Source organism: Copadichromis virginalis, linkage group LG17 (assembly GCF_057382275.1).
Source record: "Copadichromis virginalis isolate Kocher_CV1m ecotype Utaka linkage group LG17, C_Virginalis_male_GT1.1, whole genome shotgun sequence".
Taxonomy (NCBI): domain Eukaryota; kingdom Metazoa; phylum Chordata; class Actinopteri; order Cichliformes; family Cichlidae; genus Copadichromis; species Copadichromis virginalis.
In genome coordinates, this window is record NC_140634.1 from 32,171,780 (window position 1) to 32,198,212 (window position 26,433).

The 26,433-nt window shown below is 39.1% G+C and overlaps 1 protein-coding gene across 4 annotated transcripts in view; it reads right to left on the bottom strand.

Annotated features, from left to right (window-relative positions):
* Positions 1-26,433, bottom strand: part of grm8a (glutamate receptor, metabotropic 8a) — a 315,961-nt gene that overhangs the window by 35,070 nt on the left and 254,458 nt on the right. For all 4 annotated transcript variants that reach the window (XM_085436399.1, XM_085436402.1, XM_085436400.1 and 1 more), the window contains exons 8-10: positions 7,967-8,106; positions 5,065-5,211; positions 89-510 (exon numbers count right to left, since the gene is read on the bottom strand). In XM_085436399.1, the coding sequence (XP_085292525.1) occupies positions 89-510; positions 5,065-5,211; positions 7,967-8,106 (709 nt within the window). The remainder of the gene's footprint in view (positions 1-88; positions 511-5,064; positions 5,212-7,966; positions 8,107-26,433) is intronic.

Below are 26,433 nucleotides of genomic sequence, written 5' to 3' on the forward strand. Positions count from 1 at the left end.
TATTAAGTGCCACTGAACCCATCAAAATCTGCACAGCCCAAACATGTACGCACAAAAGGGCCAAGAGCAGACGTAATGGCATTTTTACCTGGGTGCTGTTACAGACTTTTTCCCTTGTTCAAAGATGCGGTGTATCCTGTTGGTCTTGGTGAGCAGCGCAGCGTAGCTAAAACACATCCCCAAGCCTAAGAAAATCCTCCTCAGGGAGCACACGCCCACATCCGGCGTCGCGATCATCAGGAATGTGATGGCATAGCACAGGAAGATTCCAGTAAGCAGCACGTAGCTCATCTCTCGCCCCGAAGCTCGGACAATGGGCGTGTCATTGTACCGGACAAAAGTGACGATGACGAAAGAGGTGGCGATGATACCCAGCATGGCGATAAAGACGGGGACGATGGCCCAGGGTGAGTGCCACTCCAGTTTGATGATCGGAATGGGAGTGCAGCCAGTGCGGTTGGCATCAGGTCGCTTCTCGTATGGGCACAGCTCACAGGTGAACTCTGAGGCCTAACGGGGAGAGAGGTTTTAGAACATGCATTAGTTCATTTTCCTTAAGTAAACAGATTTTTCTAATGATAATTTGACTGTTAAACACCGATTCAACCATGAATTGGCTGATTGAAAAACCATCTGGCCATCTGGCTGTTGTGGTGTGCCTTGATTTCATTTTGTTGTCTTGTGTCTCTCTTCCTGCAGTCAGACCAATGCATTATTATCTATTGGACTGCCGGGGCCAATCTCATCTGAACCCACAGCAGAAGGAAAGGTGGTGTGCTGTATCTCACTGAGGCTGCAGAACAGAGCAGGGAGTACTGTCACCATCTCATAGATCAGAAGGAGTCTGTTCACAGAATGAGGACCTTATTGGAGCGGGAGCTGACTATTACATCATTGACATCATTTATATGGTTTAATTCGTTAATCAATTTATTTTTTTGCCAAAACATGTAGAAAAAAAACTCTTTTTGTGTAAATATATGTGTGCCTGATCTCCATAAGACACAATCTAATATAATTCTGAGGAAAAGACTTATTATCAGTTATGCTTTTGACAACTCCACAATTACTGCTTGTTTCTGCAAAATAACTATTGAGTGCTCGCCCTCATAAACATGAGCAGCTGCTGTTGTACAGTGGGGCAAAAAAGTATGTAGTCAGCCACCGATTGTGCAAGTTCCCCCACCTAAAATGATGACAGAGGTCAGTAATTTGCACCAGAGGTACACTTCAACTGTGAGAGACAGAATGTGAAAAAAAAAATCCATGAATCCACATGGTAGGATTTGTAAAGAATTTATTCGTAAATCAGGGTGGAAAATAAGTATTTGGTCAATAACAAAAATACAACTCAATACTTTGTAACATAACCTTTGTTGGCAATAACAGAGGTCAAACGTTTACTATAGGTCTTTACCAGGTTTGCACACACAGTAGCTGGTATTTTGGCCCATTCCTCCATGCAGATCTTCTCGAGAGCAGTGATGTTTTGGGGCTGTCGCCGAGCAACACGGACTTTCAACTCCCGCCACAGATTTTCTATGGGGTTGAGGTCTGGAGACTGGCTAGGCCACTCCAGGACTTTCAAATGCTTATTACGGAGCCACTCCTTTGTTGCCCGGGCGGTGTGTTTTGGATCATTGTCATGTTGGAAGACCCAGCCTCGTTTCATCTTCAAAGTTCTCACTGATGGAAGGAGGTTTTGGCTCAAAATCTCACGATACATGGCCCCATTCATTCTGTCCTTAACACGGATCAGTCGTCCTGTCCCCTTGGCAGAAAAACAGCCCCATAGCATGATGTTTCCACCCCCATGCTTCACAGTAGGTATGGTGTTCTTGGGATGCAACTCAGTATTCTTCGTCCTCCAAACACGACGAGTTGAGTTTATGCCAAAAAGTTCTACTTTGGTTTCATCTGACCACATGACATTCTCCCAATCCTCTGCTGTATCATCCATGTGCTCTCTGGCAAACTTCAGACGGGCCTGGACATGCACTGGCTTCAGCAGCGGAACACGTCTGGCACTGCGGGATTTGATTCCCTGCCGTTGTTACTGATGGTGACCTTTGTTACTTTGGTCCCAGCTCTCTGCAGGTCATTCACCAGGTCCCCCCGTGTGGTTCTGGGATCTTTGCTCACCGTTCTCATGATCATTTTGACCCCACGGGATGAGATCTTGCGTGGAGCCCCAGATCGAGGGAGATTAGCAGTGGTCTTGTATGTCTTCCATTTTCTGATGATTGCTCCCACAGTTGATTTTTTCACACCAAGCTGCTTGCCTATTGTAGATTCACTCTTCCCAGTCTGGTGCAGGTCTACAATACTTTTCCTGGTGTCCTTCGAAAGCTCTTTGGTCTTGGCCATGGCGGAGTTTGGAGTCTGACTGTTTGAGGCTGTGGACAGGTGTCTTTTATACAGATGATGAGTCCAAACAGGTGCCATTCATACAGGTAACGAGTGGGGGACAGAAAAGCGTCTTACAGAAGACGTTACAGGTCTGTGAGAGGCAGAGATTTTCCATGTTTGAGGTGACCAAATACTTATTTTCCACCCTAATTTAGGAATAAATTCTTTACAAATCCTACCATGTGAATTCATGGATTTTTTTTTTTCACATTCTGTCTCTCACAGTTGAAGTGTACCTCTGGTGCAAATTACTGACCTCTGTCATCATTTTAAGTGGGGGAACTTGCACAATCGGTGGCTGACTACATACTTTTTTGCCCCACTGTAACTGATATTTTCTATTTTCTTTGCTAAGCACATTTTTTTACATATACGTGCGTGTTCAAGTATTTTTCCAACTAAACAGGAAGCCTGATAGACTTTGAAATGGTCCCCAATGATAATTTAATTTTCACATATCGTTAGCTTCATAGCATAAGTGCCTAAGTCATTGACTTAGTCAAATGACTTAGGCAATTATGCTATGAAGCTAACGATATATGGATATATGGTTATGGCTCAAGTACATCTAATTTTCCATGGTGTACTGAAGATCATTGTTCACTTGCATGGCCCAATTTCAGCCATGCTTTAGCTGCTGCATATTCTCATATTTGACTACAATATACTTTTTTCTGCTCTTGCTCTTGACGAAGACGGTCGCACTTTTCTCCTCTCCTCCTCTCCCTTAGCTTCCCTGCTTAGCCTCTTATGTCCTTGTCTAGTCTCATGTTTTTTCCTTTCCAAACGCCTTCGATGCTTGTTCCCTCCTGGGAACACGGCGGGTCTGAGCCCGCGCTGGAATGGTAGCGCTGGGCAGGATGGCTGCTGTGTTTGCTTCGGATTACTCCTCACCCCCCACCCGACCCTGTGGCTTGTCACGTGTTTCATAATGTTGTGCTGTGGACATTTATGTGCTTTTTTGTGCAGAGGAGTTCTTTTTGTTTCCTGTTCTCATGCTGTCCTCCCAGGAGCCCAGCATGAGTAGAGGTCACTTTTTTTCCTCTTGTACTTTCCCATTGTAGTGTATATTTCAGTGTTTTTTTTCTGTAACGCTACCGATCTCCGACCTGTATCTCCATGTGATGTCTGTGTTGTGTGTGTAAGGTCGGGGGGGGGGGGGGGGGGGTCCTATTTCACTGCAGGGCAACCTGCACGTGGCGAATAAAGCTTTGATTGATTGATTGATTGATTGAGTATACATTGTTTATGGTCGACTCAGTGTGTCCAGGCCCTTTGACTGAAAAACGAGCTCAAATCATCACCCCTCCATCACTGTGCTTGACAGTTGGTGTGAGGTGTTTGTTCTGATATGCTTGAGTTTTTCAGCAAACATGGTGTTGTGCATTATGGCCAAGCATTTCCATTTTCCTGTCTGCTATCTCAAGGACATTGTGTCTTGTGGTTTGTTTGAATGCAACTTTGCAAACTGAAGCTGTGCTGCCATGTTCTTTTTTTTTTTCAAGAAAGAGAAGAAGTGGCAGCATTTCCAGGCAAACTTCAGTTTCAGATTTTTTCTTATTCTACTTTCATGAATGTTTTTCACTTGTGAATAATCTTTGAATGGACTTTTTTTTTGAAATGGCCTTATAACCCTTCCCAGACTGATAACCAATAACAATTCTTCCTCAGAGATCACTGTTAATCACTCCTTGGCCTCGTGTTAACACATACCTGAATGCTTTAGACCAGCAAAGTGACAAAACCTTTGCTTTTATAGAAGTGCTGCTGCTGATCAGTTAATCAAATGCTTTTGATTAGCAGCACCTAGACATCCCTGACTCTCTTTATTCCTATAGAAAAAGGATGGCTATATTTAGGCAAAACTAGTTTTTTCATACATTGATTCTGCATTTTAGCTCAGTATTTCTAAAATAAATGATGACACAGTGTAATATTTTACCTGCTGATATTTATCTACCTAATTTGAAGACCTGATAAGGACCAGATCATTTTATTATGTCCTGATATGTAAAGCGTTACAACTGAAAGAGGCTGTGCTTTCTTTTTTATCATTAATGCAGCTTCAAAATGTGTGATCAGGGCATTTCCCTCTCCTCAAATTAGATACTTTCTCTATATAGAAATTCAAAATGGACAATCTAAGTGCCTCACTTTTTTAATTGCCTAAAAAAAGAGCAGGAGTAAGCAGACAGCAGCTGTCAACAAGTCGATGTGTGCAGAAGCTAACACGTTTACAATGTCAAACAGTTTTTATTGCAAATAGGTCTTTCAGCTGATTCTTTTTAAAGCGTTCCAACAAATGCGGTTTCATTTGTAAAGTTGGGAGAGGGTGTATAAGGAATGTTAGACATTTGATTAAAATCCACATTTTTACCTCGTTTTTTGACAAGTCAATTTCACACAGATGAATTGGTTAGGCTAAGAAGTTCTGTGAGCCTCTCTAGGTTTGAAAACACAAATAATCAGTGCTGAAATCAGACTGACAGAGAAACTGCTAAATTGATAAAGGGTTGATGCATGATTTTTGTCAAACACAAATCAAGATCTAGCCAGATTTGTATGTGACCTGTGATGTCACAGTGTTTGTGATATTTTAATTTCTGGATCACGCTGACGGTTTTGGATAGCTGATATTTTTCTTCAGAAATCTACCTGAAAGTGGTATCCTTCACAGCGCTCACAGTGCCAACAGCACGGCACCCCTTTCACCACTTTCTTCCTTTCACCCGTACGGCACGGGAGGCTGCAAACGGAGGCAGGGAAAGTTGGGTCACCCATCCTCCAACGCATGGCCTCCACCTGAGAGAAGAGCAGTGTGTTGTTATTTGTGTGTCAAAACGGCAAAATGAAGCTTCTTATTTTCTCACAGGACATCTTGGAGCATAAGGATTGGCAGCCATCTGCAGAAGCTGACATAAACTGTATGTTAACAGTCCTTTAACACTCAGCTTTCTCTCTACCTTCAAAAAAAAGTGTGTCTTCAGGGCATCTCGCAGAGCAATTAGCACAAGCAGATCCTCTGATCATTTTCCTGAGTGCTGCCAGGCACAAAACTAACACCAGCTAGTCTGGAAGCCAGCAATCAGACCATAATCAGATTTGGCACAAATAGGCCATCTGCATTTCCTTCTGTGTGTGTCTGTGTGTGTGTTTATTTGTGAGTGTGCACACGCATATGTTTCACCATGTGTGCATTTTGTTTATTTGTGTTTGTGTCATGCTGGCATTATAGTGAATCCCTGAGCTCTCCGTACGTCCTCTGCGAGTGAGTTTGAATGTGTGTGTACTAATTTGTAGTTGTGTGCGCGAGCAGTTGTGAGGAAGTTTGTCATTACCGCGTTCCCTGAGGTTTAACCATCGCCGAGGGTGCTGCACAAAATTTAATATTACTGTTTTAAACACAAAAAGTACCAGTCCTAAAACAACTAGTTAGAAGGGAAAATTCATTAGACTTAGAGAGGGTGGATTTGAGTTAATTACTGACACACAAACAGAAACAAGTTCTCATGGAGTTTAATATGCAAGAATGGGATAGTTGCTGCCCACAGTGTTGTACATATATCACTAAGGAGAAACTTTGTTTACGGAGAAATTTTGCTCATTACTTATTCATATCCCCCATTTAATATCTGTATACTATCACCTTATTTTCTATCAAAAGGCATAAATTAAACAACACAGACCCATATTTTATTACAGTGCAGTGTCAGCCTTCATTTTATTTTGCCAGGAAAATAGGAAATTGGTGCAGTGATTTATTGAAACATATGAAAGCATACAGGGAAATATAAGGCAAAGAAACAGGGTTTGTATAATTTCAAAGATTTTGAAAGTCAATTTTTGGCATGGCCACCTTTATTCTTCAACACAGCCTGAACTCTCTTAGGCAGCTTTCTTGTCATTTCTTTAAGTATTCTTCAGGAATAGTTCTCCAGACTTCTCGAAGAACATTCAAAGCTCTTCTTTGGACGTTGTCTGCCTTTTGTTGCATTTTTGGTCAAGATGATCTCACACTACTCCAGTAATGATGAGGCCTAGGCTTTGGCGAGGTCAATCCATGACTGATGGTGTTCCATTGTGCATTTTTTCCCATGGATATACTTAAATTTTATTTGCAGTGTTTTTGGGATCATACTGAAAAATGAAACCTTTCCTGTGTTCATAACTCCATCAGTTTTGACAAGATCCCCAACATCACTGGCTAAAATGCCAAAACAAGACAGTGGCTGCAGCATGTTTTACAGATAGCTGTAGACAGCAGATGAACAGTCTGTCGTCTACAGCTATCTCTCCTGATCTCCTCTGATCTCCCAACGCTGATTCAACTCAGTGTTGCATAGCACGACAGTGCACTCAAGGTAGCCAATACTCAGTTTGCACAGGGTTTGAATGTGTGAATTCTTGAGACTCACATGCTGTACATTCTTATGTTCCACAGTGCTGTCTTGTATTTATAATGATGAACATTCAAACTTTTTTGTTCTTAATAAAAACTACCCCCTGCTACCCTGCATACTTTCAGGATTTTACCTAATTAAATATGTCTGTCTATTTAGAAATTGTTAAAGTGCCAAATCATGTGTGACTTCAGTTTCTGTGTTTTATACTTCTGTACTGCTGTACAAACACACACACTGACACACACAAACACACCGTCCATCAGCCAGAAAGCGTTTTGTGTCTATTAGTTTTCTCATCTGTCATCTGGCCTTTCTAATGAAGTCCTTGGTGGATTTATAACACCTAGCACTGCTGCGTGCTCAAAGATTTTTTTGTGCATGTGACAGTGAGACAGAGAGAGCGAGTGGGACAATGGGAATTCAGTTTGCTAATGCATTCAATTATCTGTTTTTCTGTGGATCTAAGTAGGCACTGTATATTCTCCAGGTTCTGTAGCATTGGTTATTATGTGTATTCTGTAGGTGTGTGACCTTTCACAGTTGCGAATGTTTGCAAGTCTCTCTCCTTCACAAAGATTAGTATTCTGAATAGAAGCAAAGATCTACACTTGCTTGAAAAAACTAACTTTTGCACCTGAATAAGAGCAATAACTCAAACGAATCCAGCCCGGTAACAAGGGATTTTGAAATCATGGCAGCTGCTCATAGTCATGTTGAATTTTCATTCTTCCAAGGTGTCTGATCTATAATGCCTCAGAAGCTTCAATGAGGCACTCAAATCAAAATATATGACATTTTTCATTAGGACACAGACGTGTCATGCTAAAATACTAATAATGAGATAGTTCAACATATGACAAGCTGGAAACACATCTGAAATATATACTATGGTAAATGGCATACAGTATGTTCTGTACTGAACAACTTTTTAGACCATAAAATGTTAATCATTGAAAACATATTTCATAATAAACTAGTATTTTTCACTCGAGCTTCACTTTTAAGTTGATTTTCCAAGTTTTTGCCTCACTTTTCCTAATTTTTTTCCATTGACTTCATTCAATTTATATGTGTGAAAAATATGAGCAGTTTTGTCAGCTTATAAATTGTAAAAACCAATTAGGTACACTGGTATACGTGTGTAAAAATCTCACCTTGAGGTGTAATTTATTGGTCCAGGAGCCGATGACTCTGTACTCAGTAGTCGATCTGTTGGTGATCTGGTACTGGAATATGTCGTATCTCCCTGGAGCATCTCCATTCTCATTGAAAACCACTGGTGTACCAGCACTTCCTAAAACAGAAACAGGTTTTGAAGACGGCGTCAATTTAGTAATTTCTTGTGATGCTCTTTCACTTTTCTTGATCAGGCGACTACTCCTGAAAAGCATAAAGGTTCAATGGAATGAAATGTGAAAAGTTCTATTTTCTAGCTTCACTAAAGACATTAAAAATTCGGAAAGTCATCATTTCTTCTTATTTTAATGTGTATTTTAGAGATTCTACTTAGTGGCGGTATTACAATGCTGTGTGCGCAATTTTAAAGAAAGGAGTATAATGACAGTTTGATGTACTATGGATGAAATTTTACAGAATTTGTAGTACTGTGCAAAAATCTTGAGCCACTCATCTTTTTTTTGTGTTTGGTTTCAAAGAGCCAGACTTTCCTATAATGTTTTTAAAGTGGTTTTGAGCCAGTTTTCCTTTAGACATTGGCTGCTTTTTCACTCATTTTCCCCCCTTCATTACCAGTGCTTACACCTAAACATTTTCACCGGAATGTTTTTTTGTTGTTGTTGTTGTTGTTGTTGTTTTATTAAGCCATTACACACTGACCTTTGCAAGACCTAACACAAGAGGTGTACCGGCATTTGCAGAAAAATGTCAAAGACAACACAGTTTGACGGACACAAAAAGGTATTTTTAACCCAGCAATGTGATTCACAAAGAGCTACTAGTAGACATCATGGCATATCAGCATGGTGTGCAGTGTGTACGACCGTGTCTACAACCATCTGTCAAAACAAGGTGGAGGTTCTGTCATAGTTTGGGCTGCACCTCAGCAAGGGAGGATCTTGTCAAATCTTATAGAGAATAAAAAGGCGCAAACCTCAAAAGAAGAGCTTTGAATGAGAACCATTCATGAAATTTACTTCAAAAAATGACAAGTAAGCTTGCTTAAGAGGCTGAGGTGAAGAATAAATATCAATTTTCAAGCTTGTTCAAACTGCAAATATGCATTTCCATCTATGTTTGCACATTACAATAAATCGTTGCACCCATTTCCATTTTCCTATCACAATATACGGAAATAAAGTCTTTCTTGAAGACTGTGCTACCATTATTGCATTCTTACTATTTTACAGCACCAGAATAAGTTATCAGTAAATCAGCTATATACACACAGCTTCTCTCTGTGCCAGCATTTTACACACATTTTGTTTTTTCACCTGTATTTCATAAATTTTCTCATTGCCTACTTCTGTGAGCCTTATATTTCAGTCTAACTCTAACCAGGACTACGATATGGATACTAACCAATCAGAGGAAAAGTAAGGGATGATTTTCACAGAGCATCTCTCCATATTAGAATCCTCAGAGCAAATCCAGAGACAACAAGCAAACCCCACAAAGAAAGTGTCAGGCAAACCAGGAGACTCAGTAGAGGGGTGTTGTAGCAAGGCAACATCCTCCACCAGTTAGTTCTCCACCACCTTTGATTTTTAACACAAACTTTTTTTTCCTCTTTCGCTCTCTGTCTTACTTGCTATCTTGTTTATGTAGCAATGCAATCAAATCAAATTACTGAAACTAGCACAGCATAAAGGAAATCCAATTATAATCTATATGTGGAAAAAGCACTACATTATGGAAATTGCACCCCAGGTAAAATAACTCATTAATGCTGATGGAGGAAAGATAAGAAAGACAGAAAAAGTTATGCATTTAAAGCAAGAAAAGGTAAACAGCGTACGCCTGGAAACTGAGTAAGCGGAGAAAAGCATGTCAGAGAAAAAAGAAAACACCGAAACAGAAAATATCAACAAATATATTTAAAAAGAAGGAAAAGTTCTTGTGACAAAAAAGAAACCAAGCTGAACAGAGAGACGCAAGAAGGAGATCAAGTGTGATAAAAGAGTAGCGTGGGTAGAGAAATGACTTTACGATATGACAGAAAGAAAACCAATCACGATGACAGAGAGAAGAGAAGATGAAGGACAGAAGAGACAAACTCAAAGACAAAGAAGTAGAAGTGGCCCACTGTGAGCAGAACAATGAGAGATATGCACATAATGGGTAAAAGAAAGAGAGAGAACGTCGTAATAAGTAGGAATCTTACTGAGAGAGACTGAGGAAGATGAATGGAAAAGGATTGAGACAATAGATACAAGTTGTCATTGATGTCATAATTATTATAAGGTCATGTCTGCATGTGAGAAGTATACCCATTAGCCCTGCACAATGAAAAAGAACACTCACTGTTTCCTGCTGCTTTTAAAAGTGACAAGGGGGCCTTGAAAATCCTTCATATCTGACAAATTGAGAGTGATACCCATGTCAAGACTACAACACCCCAGCACTAATGCCAAAGGACACCTTGCGTGTATCTTTGAGATCCTGGCAGCTTTGACAGAATGGCAGGATTTGATATTCAAAGAATGAAAACAGGCATCACTGTCTTTACTACAAACAACAGACAAGGCCGGCGATTTTACTTAAACCTGGAGATGCTTTAATGGACGGCAGGAGGCGACAACACTTGTTCCCAGAGGATTTATTAACTCTAAACAATTCTCTGATTAATTTATGGTTTTATCTACTTGTTTAAGTCTCCTTTCACTACTAAATGGCATTAATCTTATAAAATGTTTCCACATTTGGAGTCTGACACACGATAAAGACGATCATATAATGGAGCGATAACACTTTATAACAATGACACACTATTAAGTGTTAGTAAGGTTTTAGTGTTTATTACTCCTCCATATTATGTGATTTATAAACACAGGTAAATGCAACAGGTATATATTTTTATTCTTGAATAATAAGCTCATATATAATATGTTCATGGCATATAGATAGTCTAAGTAAGTGATTCGGCTGTTTAGATGCGCATTTCTGTTTATAATGATTAAGATATGAGCTCGTTGTTTGTTTGTGTTTTAACAGAGGTTTCATAAATACTAATTTAATAGTATACTTTGATGCTTAATTCAGGCAGTTACACGTTTGTGTGACATCTACAATGAGAACTACTTTTGCCTTATACAGGTTTAATAATACACACTATGGAATAATGCTTTATAAATGATGAAATAATTACTACTCCTTTAGTAATGCTTAATAATGTGTCATTTTGATAGTTGTTTTAAGCGTTACCAGTAGAGCTTTCAACAAACTTTCCACTGACAAGATGCAAGTTGCATGTAGTATCCTTGGGTCAGATCCTCCACTTTCTCTGGCTTTAGAAAGCCAGCATAGCAACAGCCATTGCCATTCTTAGTGGAAGTGTAAGCTCAAGGCTTCACAATGAGAGGCCATATACCAACGAGCAACACTGATGAAGAAAAAAAAACAAAACAGAGCCTACAATAATGAATGGGTTGACAGATTTACAACTGCATTGGTCTGCATGCATCTAATATGTTCATGCATGATTAAAAAAAAAAAAAAAGATGCATCCCACCCGACGATAAGCATGTCATTTTTCCTCCCTGCTGTATTGGTTGGCTTTGCTCTGTAATATTCGATCACACCAATCATGCCTCTTTAGGGCTGCTTTGCAAAATTCAGCAGTTAAAGTTGTTGCCTGGAGTGAAGACGGAGGTAAGGCAGGCTGTTTGTCATGAAAAAGGCAGTTACCTTGATTATTCAGTCACATAGAGTTTGCACCTTTTGTTGGAAGTTTCTGGATAAGGTGGATAAAGACACAAGAAACACAAAACAGGCACAACAGAAGCTTGCGTGACGAATCCAGTGCATGTTGCTTACAAACCGATATAAAAATTTCACACCATTTTTAACCTTTAAGGATACTTAATCACATTTTTTAGTCTCTTTTGCTGCCGTGTTGATGTATTCTGTCATCAACGTACAGTAAGGGGCAGTGATAAATCAGCTTTTACACTTTCAATACTTCTCGCTTTAGTTGCTTTGACCTTGGAAGGGGAAAAAAAAAAAAACAAAACACGAAATATCACCTGTTGCCCTAGCAACACACCTCCACCTCATCCATAGTGACACCCATTATGAGCTGCTTTTCAAAGCAAGATGCTGCACTGCAGAACATATTTGTCATAATGTGCGAGTAAGTGCTGCGTTTGTCCCGAAGACACGTTTTTCTCCTTAAACATCCATATGCCACAAATATTTTTGTATATCTTGTAAACCATTTGTTATTTGGGATCACAGTTTGTCACCTCTCCTGTTTAGCATGTGAATTATTTGCCTGTGATGGATTTATTCTGCATAACCCAAAGCTGGCATGCTTTGGGTTATGCTAATTGACACAAAGTGCTTGAAAAAAAGGCCAGGGGGAAGATGTAGGTAACATAATGCATTGTTTCACTTACTGTGATTGAGAAAAATACTGAATTCTGAAGTCTGAGTCTTTCATTTTTGGAGGAGGATTTGGGTGCTGCGATTGTGCTGCTTGAGCACAGTGAGAACAGGTAAAAATTCTACTTGAAGGCAGGAAGAGTGCGTATGTGCAAGAAAACATTTTTTCAGGGCTTATTTTAACTCTGCAGGTCGCCTCGCAGCACCAGATAGACATCTAAAATGACAAAGGCCCAACTAAAGTGTCCTATGGCAAAATACTGTTTCCAGGCCTGCCAGCAACAGCGCTCTGTAGCTTCCCCACAGAGTCGGAGGCTATCCCTCTGGGTATCAACAATACACTACAACTTCCCTCTAGATTTGTTAAAAAGAAGATCATGGGTCATGACCTTTTACTTCAGTAATCTAATAAAATATCTAATAACCAAGAACTCAAAGAAGCCAATGTGAATTTCAATTTGGCTGAAATGAGCTTGCAGACAGAGATACACTAACAGAGGTGGGAAAGGGATGAAATAAGAGGGAATCAGTAATACTGGCACAGGAAAGAAGACGGAGAAATGATTTGGTTTCCACTAGATTCAAATATATTCAATGTCAGTCATACAAATCTGAGAGAGCTGAAAAGAAGACAAAAAATGAAGGTAAGGAATACAGGAGTGAAAGTAAGAAACCTTGGCTAGCTTAACCCTTTACGGGCACGCTCCGTTTTGTGTAATTATTAGAACCTGAGCACAATAATTTTTTTTGCATATGAAACCGGAGGAGTTGTACTTACATCTTATACCATCAGCGTGTCCTAGGTCACGGTTTCCTTCCACATATAGCTTTGGAAAAATTGCATAAAAAGCGCTTGCAGGAACAAAAATATAATATGCCAGAAACACGCTTTGCCGATCCCATCAGCTGTTCATAACACTTCCCACATTGAAACAGACGTCAGCACGAACGATCGCATGTCCGCCATTTCCTGCCCGAAACCGGAAGTGACGTCATTTTTGCGTAAAATGTAGTTTTTTACTTGTAGGCCTTAAAAGCCTATACTGGTGTTTTTATAAATCATGTTTGACTTTATGCTTTTCTGAATAGTTTCTGGGATGCTTAGAACTCGAATTGCACTGCTGGAAATAGTTTATTTTGATGCACATGCTGTTTTCTTTGCAAATTTGCATCATAGGATTGTTTTTCGTTTTTCCTGCAGTATATAAAAATTGCTGTATCTCAAAAATAAAACTATGAAGACACTCAAAATAAATTTACTGTTGTTGTGAACTATTTTTTGCAACTTTTCTGTATTTAAAGTTTTGAGGGATAAGCCTCTTAAATTTCTCCAAGTAGAAATATATATAAAAAAAACAAAAACGATTTTCAATTTTTTTGTAGTTTATTGCACTTTTTTGCAATTAATGTAGTTACTATGGACTTAATGTATACATATTATTAAAATATGGGCTATAACAGTTGTATTGATGTATAGCAACTTGAAATGCTCCCAAAAATGGCTCTACAGCATGTAAAAATATAAAGTAAGCTCTGGCGGACTTGGTTCTATGGTAGGTCTTAAAGGGTTAACAGTCAGAGAAAAACAGAAAAAGATACAAAGGAGAAACGATAGAGTAAAATTAATGATAGAGGAAGAACAAGGTAAAACATGACGGATCCGGCATGCTGACAAGTACTCGATACTGTCTACTTCACAGTCAGCTGCAGAGAGATATCAGTCCACTTAAGAGCAAAGAACGGTAGGTGAGGCAGATGGAAGTGGTGCAGCAAAAGGACACAGAAAGTATACAAAATGTTTTTTACTTAAACTTAAGATAGATGCAAAGATGGCAGAAAAATTAAAGAATAGAAGAGCTGGTAAAAAAGCCTCAAGTCTTGCCTGGTACACTTAATAAGAACCAAGGAAGAATAGCAAGTCTTCATACCAGAGACTAAATTTATATGAAGGGAAGATGCAAAAGCTACACTGCAGCATGCATTAATAAAACATAGGTCTGTGTGTGTGTTCTTTGCCAACAGGCTCCCATCTGTGTGCTATGCATCGATAGCACTAATAGGGGAAAACGACACAGACAGACAGGGAAAGAAACACAAAAAGAGAATAAGAAATGACAGAAGAAAAATAATGATGAAACCTGAAGTTATGGAAGAAAAAAACTGTCATTTTCACATTTTCGCAGGGAAGGCGACTGTAAAAGAGCAGCTGGTTAAACAGTAGTTCTCATGGCTTTTTTCTACTCTTTTTCTGTCCTTTCCCAATTTTCTGTCACATAATCGGACATTTTTGCAGCCACTTGCTGTACAACTTTCCTCGTGGCCAATCATTTCATCCCATCTGGTCACTCTTTACCTCTAAATCTGTTTGATCCAACAGCAACTATCTCCCCTCCCCCTTCCTCTGTGCATTTCCAAAGCACGCTATACCCATCCCTTCCCGTGGAGTCATCTCTCCTCTCAGCATCTCTGTTATCACCTCGCCTTGTCTGTGCAAAAGCAAAACAACCATGAGATAGTTTGTCTGAGGGAAACAGAGCTGATAATGGAACATGTTTGAAGAGGATCCAGATCTAAACGATTCTCCGTGTGAATAACAATGAAACACTTTGGCTAAAATAAAATACAGTAAGAATCTTTTCTACTGAAATGACATGTTTTTCATGACTTATGTCGAATGATGCACACATGCAGGGCACAAGAAAATATATACATATATTTTTGTACGGCAGTCTCCCGTAATTACAAAAAACTAATTTACTGAGCCAATATTTGTGTCATCATCTGCATTCACTGCAGCCTTTGAGAAAATGGAAGAGAGAAGAGTAAGAAAAGCGATAAAAACCGTGGGAGCCGGCCATATTAAGCTGATCAAAAGAGACAAAACAGCCTGAGCCGGGGATAGAAATGCAATTTGCAGGGAATAAAAGCGGGAGAGAGGAGAAATAAACAAAACAAGAAACAAGGAGTTACATTAACAAACTTGGCAGAAGAAAGAGGAAAACAGTCAAGGAGAGAGCTCAAGTGTTACTTATAGCTACACTGCTTACAGTTTCAACTCTCTGCTTGACTTTTTTACAGTCAAACAATTTTATAATATATAAAACCTTTTTTCAGTTTAACCCTGTACACTAACTTGCATTTCAAAAGGCAAAAATCTCACAAACATACACACGTATAGCATTGCAAAAGTCACTTAGCATTGCCCCATGCACTGTCCAAATATAAAAAGACATCTAACTTAATGGGATGAACCTTTATTTTGTCTACACATAACAGGCAACCTAGAAAATAACACATTTTACATTGTATCTTTAGGCATTTTGTTGCTAATAGCCTGTTGAAAAAACTGTTCCCATTTCTTTTCTTGTAACTATGAAATATATCAATGGTAACACAGTTTATAAGCATAGAACAGCGTTTTTCTACCAACAAGTTGCTCTCCAACCAGCTATTAGCCAAAACCCAACCATATCTCACCATGGTCCATAAAGTTATATTCTTCAGAAACGTTATGGTTCACGTCTTGGCTTCAGCCAGTGGTGTTGGGGATCAGTCAAAATGTCTGAAGAAGCCTAGAGAGCTCCCAAAGACTAGAAAAGTTGCCTAAAAGTGTTCAGACGATTACAGCAAAGTTCACCAATACCTGGGCTCCTCTGCCAGCTAAGAGGTTTTTATCATAATATTTAAGGACAGTTTTTTGGCCATGCCCAACCAAGGTAGAAATATAAGAAATTTATATATGGAGGCTAGGACAGGCCATACCACTCTCAACACTGGCACAGGAATCATAGAGTCATGAGTTTTGCTAAATTAGGTTTAGAGACAAACAACTTTTTCTGCTCTTGCTCTTGACGAAGGCGGTCGCACTTTTCTCCTCTCCTCTTCTTCCTCTCCCTTAGCTTCCCTGCTTAGCCTCTTATGTCCTTGTCTAGTCTTGTATTTTTGTATTACTTTTCCCTGGAACATTCTCTCACAGTCTGTTCTCTAAAACCTAAAAGAGGAATTATGGATTGGATCAACTGGTCCCTAAATGCAATTGACACCCCTTTCTCAACGAGAAGTTTGGGCTTGGGTGAGCCTGAGTGCTGAACAGAGACGCGTTACTGTAATCTGATTGTTTTTTTCAGGTAACGAGTAAAGTAAGGGATTACTATTGCAAAAACGGTAATTAGATTACCGTTACTTTCCCGTAGGAACGCTGCGTTACTGCGTTACTAAAACCGTGATCTTTTTTGCGAGAATGTCTCATGACAGTGACGTAAGCGAGTGCGACGTTCGTGACAACAGCTGTGTGCAGATCAACAGTGCATCATATATTGAGTGCGGGAGAGAGTATGAGCGTGCAGCGTTTAAAGCGTGGAAGTACGGACCTTACTTTGAGTTTGATTCCATAAAAAGTGACAAAAACATTAGCGTCCATTGTGCGTGGGAAGAAGACTTCTTTTTAAAGCGAAAAAAAACCCCTAAACTTCCAAGCAAGCACCGAGTGCGCTACGGCGTAATGGGAAACTCACAGAGAAACTCGCGGATTCTTCCACTGACCGCTGCGGCACACCTGCACCAGAGCACCCCTCCGCCTACCCTACTCCTGCTTTACAGGTGAAAATAGAGCAACAGGACCACTAGTCTTTGATGTTATTTATTTTCTGCTGTGTTTTACTTGCATCTATTTGAAAGAGTGAGTGTAAACACACACAAAAATATTTTATGTGCTGGAATGTGCAGAAAATAGGTTTAAATGTTAAACAAATTTCTTCCAGTCAGAAAATGTTGCATATAATTAAATTTTTCCTTGATGCATAAAGTTAAAACTAATAAAACAAGTTTTAAAAAGAGACTTTTCCATTTGATTACATTTTGTATGATGGATCATGCAGAAAAAGTAGAATTGGGCTGAAAGATCTATCACTTTATCACCTATTCAGGTTGTAAATCGTGTTTTTAAAAAGTAACTAAGTAACTAAGTAATTAATTACTTCTGAAAATAAGTAATCAGTAAAGTAACGGGATTACTTTTTCAGGGGAGTAATCGGTAATTACTGATTACTTTTTTCAAGTAACTTGACCAACACTGGTGCTGAAGATATCTACCTATTCGGAACCATGTTAACAGGGTTCTGGCAGATCGGAGCTGGCTTGGCCCTGACTTATCAAAGAATTAAGAAAGCGGAACCGGCTGTTCAAACCCCCACAGAGCTGCCCGCTGGGATTGGAATGATGGGAGAGGCGTGAGTTTCTCAAAATGGGCTCATTGAGTGCAGCACGGATAAGATCTTGGAAAGGCTACGGCTGCTGTGAATACTCAGAATAAGATCTTTGACTGCAGACTGGATACATCTCGGAAGGGCTAGCTCGGAATAACATCTCTGGGCGCAAATTGGATGACATCTCGGGGAGGCACACTGCCGTGAGTTCTCAGAATCGGCTCCTTGAGCAAAAGAAATGACAACATCACAGAACGCAAGTATGGCGAAGCTCATGGCTTTCCAATGGGAGATTGAGAGACCAGTGTTGGACTGTAGAACTGCTTTGAAATTCATATGAGCTGTTCGCACTAAAGTAAAAACCACCATCACTTCATGCGGATACCCATTTGGCACCAGCTGCGGTCTCAAGGCTGGAGCTGAACAACAACACCCTGATAACGACTGTGTTTAGTCTGTTCCTTCCTATTCCATGCAAGGCCACCTGGGTTGGCTGGAAGACCGTTTACTTAGCCTAGCAGGGCGAAGGACACTGTCTCAGCTGAACTCTGGACACGCACAAACATACATATACACTGATATGCACACACTCATCCCCCCCTTCCGATGCTGACGGTGGATCAAGGAGACCAGCGCACGCAGGCCCGGATGTACTGTCTAATTCGGCTGTCTCTCACCCTTTACCCACCCCTGTGGCTTGTCATGTGTTTCTTTGATGTATTAAGAGTTTTTTCATGTGCTATGTGCAGAGGTGTTTTTTTCTGTTCTCAAACTGATCTCCCTGTTGGAGCTCAGTCTGGGGGGAGTTATTTTTTTCTCCTTATCTTTCCTCATGTGGTGCATTTTCCATTGTTATACCTCTCTGACCTGTCTTCTCCATGTGATGTTTTGTGTAATGTATGTATGGTCGGAGGGTAAGATGGCGCCGCCATTGCGTGCAATAGGTCGGCAGCCTTATGAAATTTCCCCTTGTGGGACTAATAAAGGTATATCAATTCAATTCAATCAATAAATGTCATAAAAATATGCCCTTTTTATGATGTAAAGCACATATTACAAAGCTACATTTGCTAGCATTTATCAGCAGACAATGTAAGTGTTCTTCTTCACATGACTGCTAGAAGTATAATCTGTGCTGCTCACCCTTTATCACTGATTGCAATGGATGATAACCAACCTACTAAGCCTTCCAAGGTAGAGGAGAGCACCCACAGGCCAAATGGGTATGGGAGTAATAAAACTGATTAGATGGGTTTGCATCGTCCTGTCCAACAGACCTGCATAATAGTAGTAATAATTAACAAATTAATTAATTAACAAAAATGATTACTCTATTATCCTTGCCTCTTATTTTTCTGAATTAAATGTATTTCCAATAGTGGTTTGTTTTTGTGCCCATGTGAGTGTATATTTGCCTCTTTGCTGCACTGATTTGGGCTCTCTGTATGATTGCTTTTATACCTACTTAGTTTCTACCTATTCTTACTCACTCCTCTTATCTAAAATTATATTCAGCTAATGATCCTCTTTCAGAACTTAGCTCATTGCAAAAGAAAGGGGTAATGTATAATATTGAAAACAATAGCAAGAGGATAGAAAATGCTTTTATATGCACAGCCTATAGATACACAGTAGCTGAACAAGGTCTACTTTATACGATGGCTGTTTTGCCCATTTGTCTCTCACAGTTTACACTGACATTATTCAACGGCCAACTATATACTGCATATGGCTTCACCAAACAATAAATAAGCACTGTAAGAGAGCTCTTCTACAGCAGGCAAGGTGACACTACCTGTACAATAGGTACTTCCAGCTGCTTCTTCAATCGCAAGAGGTCACCACAGTAGGTAACTCCAGTAAAGTTGACAGATTTTTCCATGGGATGCCCTTCCTGAAACAAATCCCAATTGGGGATAAACTAGGGAGTTTACCCTTGCTAAGGGAATGTGTAAACCATTACACTATGGAGCTACCATGACACTACCTGTAAACACTTGGAAAATGTGCAAATAATCTTCTACTTACTACCTGCTGCTTGTAAGTGGACAGCAGGTAGTAAGTATGAGATTATGTTTGGACCTGAGGAGTCTATATAGAGTGAAGCACTAAGTACATCCCATGACTCAACAGCTTTGTTGGTGCGCTTGACTTTCCAAATTTAGACAGAGCTACTGTAGCTGTTGAGTTACGTTCTTTAGAGAAATAAGATAATTTAATAAGACTATAAGTCTTGTAAAAAAATCTAAACATCTAAAGGTGGTGGTGTGTTCACAGATTACATAATTTCATAAATGATTACCTATGTTACATTGTGCATAATTAATTGCATGAAGTTACATTTCTGTAGCCTTTTAACTAAAAGGATCTTTACACTCCTGCTATAAAGAGTATTTACTAACTCAAGATACCAGAACAATTTAACCAGGTGCAATTCAAGAGACCTCAATGGGAATAATAGTAATAGTAACAGTGGGTAATGCTGACTGGGAGTATTCTTAGCCCAGTGGGCGCAACCAGCCTAAAACTGATCCACTGATCCATACTGGAACCATTGCCCAGGATGCCAGAGGATGTAGGGGTCTGGAGAATGTGGATGACATGAAGGATGGAGGCCTTGGTGTTCCAATTTCCAGCTACTGAAACTGGCTTTTGGGACTTGCAAAGTCACCTCTGTGGTGAGGAAGGAGTCCTAGCTTGAGACTGAGAGTTGTGCTAAACTCATTATGGAGGACTTTAAGAATCTCAGGGTTTTGTTCATGGTTGAGAGGAGAATGGAATGGGGGATAGACAGATTGGTATGGCATCAGCAGTGATGTGGACACTCAACTGGTCTATTGTGGTGACCATGAAAGTGAAGCTACCAATTTACCGGTTGATCTATGTACTGTCGAAATGATTGTGATTGCAGAAAAAACAAAGCAACTAGAAGCAATGTTTTTGCCACTGAGAGGATTCTGAAAGGATCCGATTGTCATTCTAGCTATAAAGACGCATCTCACATCTAAGAGACGTCTCACTTAGTGAGAAGTCTTAAAAGTTTTATCAGCGTTTTGGAGTTGGAGAGAGCTATTTGGGGTAGGAACATAGGAATATTGCAGAGATGGAGTACAAATATGTTAAGAAATAAATAAAAAGATTTTATTGGTTTACAGGTGACCATTTCTTAATTGTGGCAATATGATTATTAAAACCTTTCAGAGAGTATTTTTAGGCTGAAACTGTGTCTAGCTGAGCTACAAATAATGGAAGCCCTCCGGTCCACACATACACTTTGCCAGACTCTTATATTTGAGTGACTGTTTTGACCAGGATAACTAGAGCCAAGGAATTAGGAAAATAAATTCTGTACTAAAACCCATAATTCTGAAGAATGCTTTTCCAACATTGGCGATAGAGGGAGGACAACACAATTCTAAACTTAGAACTTGGCCAACTTGACATCAATACATGTAAAAGCAAAGGGTGATAAACTTAAAAACAGTCAATACAAATCTGAGCTTGTCAGTGGAAAAAAACAAGCACTTTAAATTTGCTATGGACAGTTTCCTCCTGGGATTATATTGCAGCCGTTCACAGCTGCTGGTTATAGTGTTCTCACTCAATATTGTACTACATCCAAAAGATTTTGTCTCCATTAAAAATTTAGGAATAAACAGACCTAAAAGATGGGGAAAGGGTTTAAGAATACCTGAAAAACAGCTGTTGAGGTATTAAACTGACAATAAAGAATCAACATCAGGTAGATGCGGATAAAAAGGTTGTTGTTAAATATATCACTGATTTTATGGGGATTGAAAGGGCATTACCTTTTTCTTATTATTCTCCCCTTCCACTTACTTGAAGTTTGAATAATAAACCAGGACAGTTCCCTATGCATTCTTCCCTTCTTATGGTTGCCCTAACCAAAGAAAATTTGGCATATTTGCCATTATATGTTTAGCATGTTCCATGTTTCTCTCTTTTTGTTCTCTTGTCATTTCTAATGTCATATTCAGTTTAACTTTAAATTCATGCTTCTCTTTGTCTTTTACAGTTTCTTTTCTATCCAAGTCTACGAGCTGAACATAAATTTGATATATCACTGTCAGCTCATCTTGAAGGTCATTTTACGCAGCCCCTAAAGTAAAAAGAAAAAAAAAAGTTTGTTTTTGGGGTATTTTTTTTACTTTTACTATGCCCTGGATTTCCATCCATTTTTCTTCCTTGCCCCATGGATAGACTGAAGATGACTCTTATTTCGCTGTTTTCTTCTACCCAAAGCTGTTATTGACCAAGCAAAGTTCATCTTTCTTTTATCTGTCTTATCCGCCCTAAAGCACTGCCCTTTTCTCATTGTCTTTTGCACTCTCTTTGCCTTTTCTGCTTTTCAGCAAGCTCTCCATCTTTTTTTACCCCATTCATCTCTCTGATTCACTTTCTCTTCAACCTCTACTCTTGTCTGTTTTCCATATCTTCTTTCTCCTATATCCCTTCAAGGTCATATAGCCCTAATAGACTTTCTACTGGGATAAGCTCTTCTGACTCCTTTGCTCCCTCTTTCTTATTCCAAGATCATTTGTGACTGTTCAAGTTCATCATGTATAGGGAAGCTAGTTCTCCAGAATAATACAAGTACTCTTTCTCTCATAACAGGTGGCCTTCATCCCCCAAGCCAGTTCCTTTTGTAATGTCATTAACCAAAACCTTCCCTTTTTTATCCTTCTCTCTTTCTCCTCAAGGCTGTTCAGCCAGGTATAGAGTTCTTCATATGAAAGTCAAGCCCCTCTAATTAGTGCAAGCCAGTTCAGTTGTGAAAGTCCATCTTGTCTCTCTGCATGGAATATAACCACACATAGTGAAGATCACAATGAGAGTTACCTTGCATGAAAAACACATCCACATATAAACTTGTGTAAAGGACAAAAATAGGCCCTTCTTTTCCCTACTAGAGGTGGGAATAATTGTAAATCTCACAGTTCAGTTCAATTTAATTCAGTTCTTGGTGTTGAGAATTAGTTTTTTATTGAAAACAATTCTTGATTTACAGGAGGAAACACTTGATTTTGGCTCTTTGTCATGCTATTGTCCGTACAAGTAACAGTTAAGCAAACTGGTTTGATGACGATCGGAAAAATTAAAGATTATCAAGAAATGTAAATTGAAAAATATTATATTGAACCGGTCTTTGACACAAAATAGATAGAATAAGAATATATATATACACATAACGATATATATATTGGTAGCGCAGTGTTTTATTTGTATGTATTCAGTAAGAATCACAATTCTTATCCCTTTTTCTCACCCACCCCATATTGTTTGTGAGCCATATCCAAATTGCATTTAGCCTTAAACCACTCAGTCTGAAAGAGAGCACATATGGTCATGAACAGAATAACATTTTATTCCCAAATCAAATTCTGTGTTTGAACATAAACGTGGGTGCTTTGAAATAAGTAAAGTTTCACTGAAAATCTGCCGATGAAATGTAAAATGTGAGCTGAAGGAAAGAGAAGCAATAATAATCATACTGATGGTTAAACATGGTATATTGCTCCCAGCTTAGCAAACAAACAAAGCAGTATGCTTGACACAGAGCGAGTCAGACTACATATATAATTGTGTACTTGTTTCAAAATAAACATTTGTTTTGATGAAACTTAATACATTTTCCTTACAATTTGTGGATAACAAATCCTAGGAACAAACAAAGACTTTATAAAGCCTATAGTGCCATGAGTTGATGACTTAATGGCTTTAGGGTGTACGAGTGGTAGGAGTGCAGAGTACAGAAGAGTAACAGAGAGTCAAACAGAAAGCTGGGGGAAAAGAAAGAAAAATAGAGTTGGTGAAAAGAGGACAATAACAGTGAAGCACAAACAAATGAAAGTATGCTAAAAAGGAAAGAATGAAACAGAAGAGCAAAGAAGGGACAAAAGAGAGTGTGATGGAGAAAGAAGCATTAGAAAGGACGTCATCTGAAATGCTTTTCTGGGGGAGTACTTACAAGTAACAAAGCCAGTAGAAGTAAAAGCAAGTAAATGTATGTATATCTGGATCTGTTAATACTTTGACCTGGTCTGAGTTAAGTTCTCAACATGAAGTGAAACAATCAAACAAACCAACTCATTTTGTTTTCCTGACGTTCCTAAATTTATTTCAGTTTAATATTTTATTTTTGTGCCTTGGATCAAAACTGTACAAGTTGCCTTAGTTTTCATTATGCATAAAATCTGTGATATACAGTACTGTGCAAAAGTTTTAGGCAGGTGTGGGTGTGGGTGGGAGGGGGGATGCTGTAAACAAAGAATGCTTTCAGAAATATAAATGATTGTTTTTTGGCCCCAAGTGTATTCTGCAGCAGGACAATGACCCCAAACATACAGCCAAAGTCACTAAGAACTATCTTCAGAAAAATACAAATTACTGGAAGTGATGGTATGGCCCCACACAGAGCCCTAATCTCAAAATCATCGAGTGTGTTTGAGATTAAATGATGAGACAGAAGGATGTGAGGTAGCCTGCATCCACAGAAGATCTGTGGTTAGTTCTCCAAGATGTTTGGAATAATCTACCAGCCGAGTTCCTTCAAAAACTGTGTGCAAGTGTACCTAGAAGAATTGATGCTGTTTTGAAAGCAAAGGGTGGTCAGACCAAATATTGGTTTGATTTAGATTTCACTTTTGTTCATTCACTGCATTTTGTTAATTGATGATGAAAATAAATGATAAACACTTCCATTTTTTAAAGCATTCTTTGTTTACAGCATTTTCTGACCTGCCTAAAACTTTTGCACAGTACTGTATGTGTGCATTTACCTCTGTTTATCTGCATGAGCTTTTCTCTGCAATGCAAATAGTGCAAAATAGTAGCAAATGATTTTCCGGCAAGGTCAAGCAAACACTGTTTTTATATAATAGTATGTAATCAAACTCAATAATACTTCTGGCTGCAGCCTTGTTAAAAAGGGTTCACGACAGTGCCACGCGTTTGATTTGTTACACCATGGCCTTCCTGACACAACCCCAAAGGGATTTGTGCCTCTTCCTGGGAGTGAACCAAGGCTCTTTCCTTTGTAAGGCAAATGTGCAAATCACTACATGAAAAATCAGTCTTGCTGTGTTAAAGTGGCTTGGAGCTACATCTGGGCAATATCATGTTAAAAATTTGAGGTGTTCAGAAATCCTGATGGCATGAGAAACTGAGAAAGTAAGAAAGTGGATGACTTTGACTTGTGTGGATAGTGTTATGGGCTTTTTTCTAGGTGAAAAAAGATGAGCAATAAGCATACTGCTGTTTACTGTATTCCTGCATCCTGAGGTGACCTCTTCTCAAAATACAAATGCAGTAACATAATGAATGTGAGAGTGAATGAATAGTGGTATTGTAAAGCGCTTTGAGGGGTTCCGAAAAGCGCTATATAAATGCAATCCATTATTATTATTATTATAATTTTATTCAATTGCCACCATAAACCATACGTCATCTCTGCAAGAATGTATAAAAGAAAACATTGTGGCTTTTTGTTTCTGCCACAATGCCAAGTGATGATAGTATAAGATACTGCTTAGACTAGGCAACCATGTTTAACCATGTATAACAAATTATTCAGTTAACATGGCACTCCAGCTGCCATAATCAATCATGTGTGAGGCAGACAGATTACATATGACAAATCACATCAGGTAGACGTGATTTGTCATATGCTATTGCAAAGGCCAAAACACGGCGAAAAAAACTTTAAATACTGTCCTATAAAACTTTGGAATGAATTACCTTTCAAAATAAAAAACAAACTTTTTAAGTTGAGATTCTTAATAGAATGAGGTGTATATATGGCTGTAACTTAGGAGGTAGAGCGGGGAATCAACTAATCAGCAGGTCTGTCTTGATCTTGGTTCCTCTAGCTTGCATGTCAAAGTATCCTAGGCAAGATACTACACGACAAGTTCGCCCTGATGCATCCATTGGGGTGGGATTCTATCAGCATTAAGTTAAAAGTGCTTTGGTATTAAACAAAAACACTTTAAGGAATGGGTCACTGGGACTTGCATTAAGAAAGTGAATTGAGTGCTCAAATCAGTCGAAAAACACTACGTAAGTACCAGTCCATTTACTTCTTTCATTTTCATCTCAGCTTTCATGGCTGTGTTTTTGTTTCAAATTGATAACATAGCATATACCCATTGAAAGGTCACAAGGTATGAAAGATATGAATTCAAGATATACCTGTGTAGATCCAACAGGACAAGAGTCCTCTTCATCACCTTTTTAGCTAGATTAAAGCCTTAAAAAAAAGCCCATGCCACTCTGATGCGAATGGAATCATCACCTTCATGAGTGGATGTGTACAGAACCCATGAGAACAAATGAGAGAAAAAAAGAGTTTGTCCTCTGGCCATTAAAAAAAAACTTGATTTTTAGTGTTAACATGGACATCTGCCGAAATTCTGTTAAGGCTGTACTCAAATTGAATGAAGAGGTTGCTAAACGGTTGGCTTTTTGCTGAAGTTGAAGTGCACTGGTTTTCTACATTGATTCTGTGGTTCTACAGCAACAGCAACAACCAAACTGGTTTTCAGTTGGTCAGAAAGCAGCCCATTCTCTCTCTCATTTTGTCATGTAGCTGCTCAAAAGGCAAATGGATATGGATCCATAAGGAGCAACAAGAAAGAAAATCCATGCTCCATCATCACCTCTAGCTTATTCTCCTCCATGCCCATGATGTGCAATTAACACAGGCAAGACACACGCAGGCCTTCAGTTTTTCCCACATTTCTCCTTAAGGGTTATCAGTGTAATGGTGACCCTAACCACACTAATAATGAAACTGTTTTTAATCAGAAAACACAAATGTATCCAGACACACTCATAAA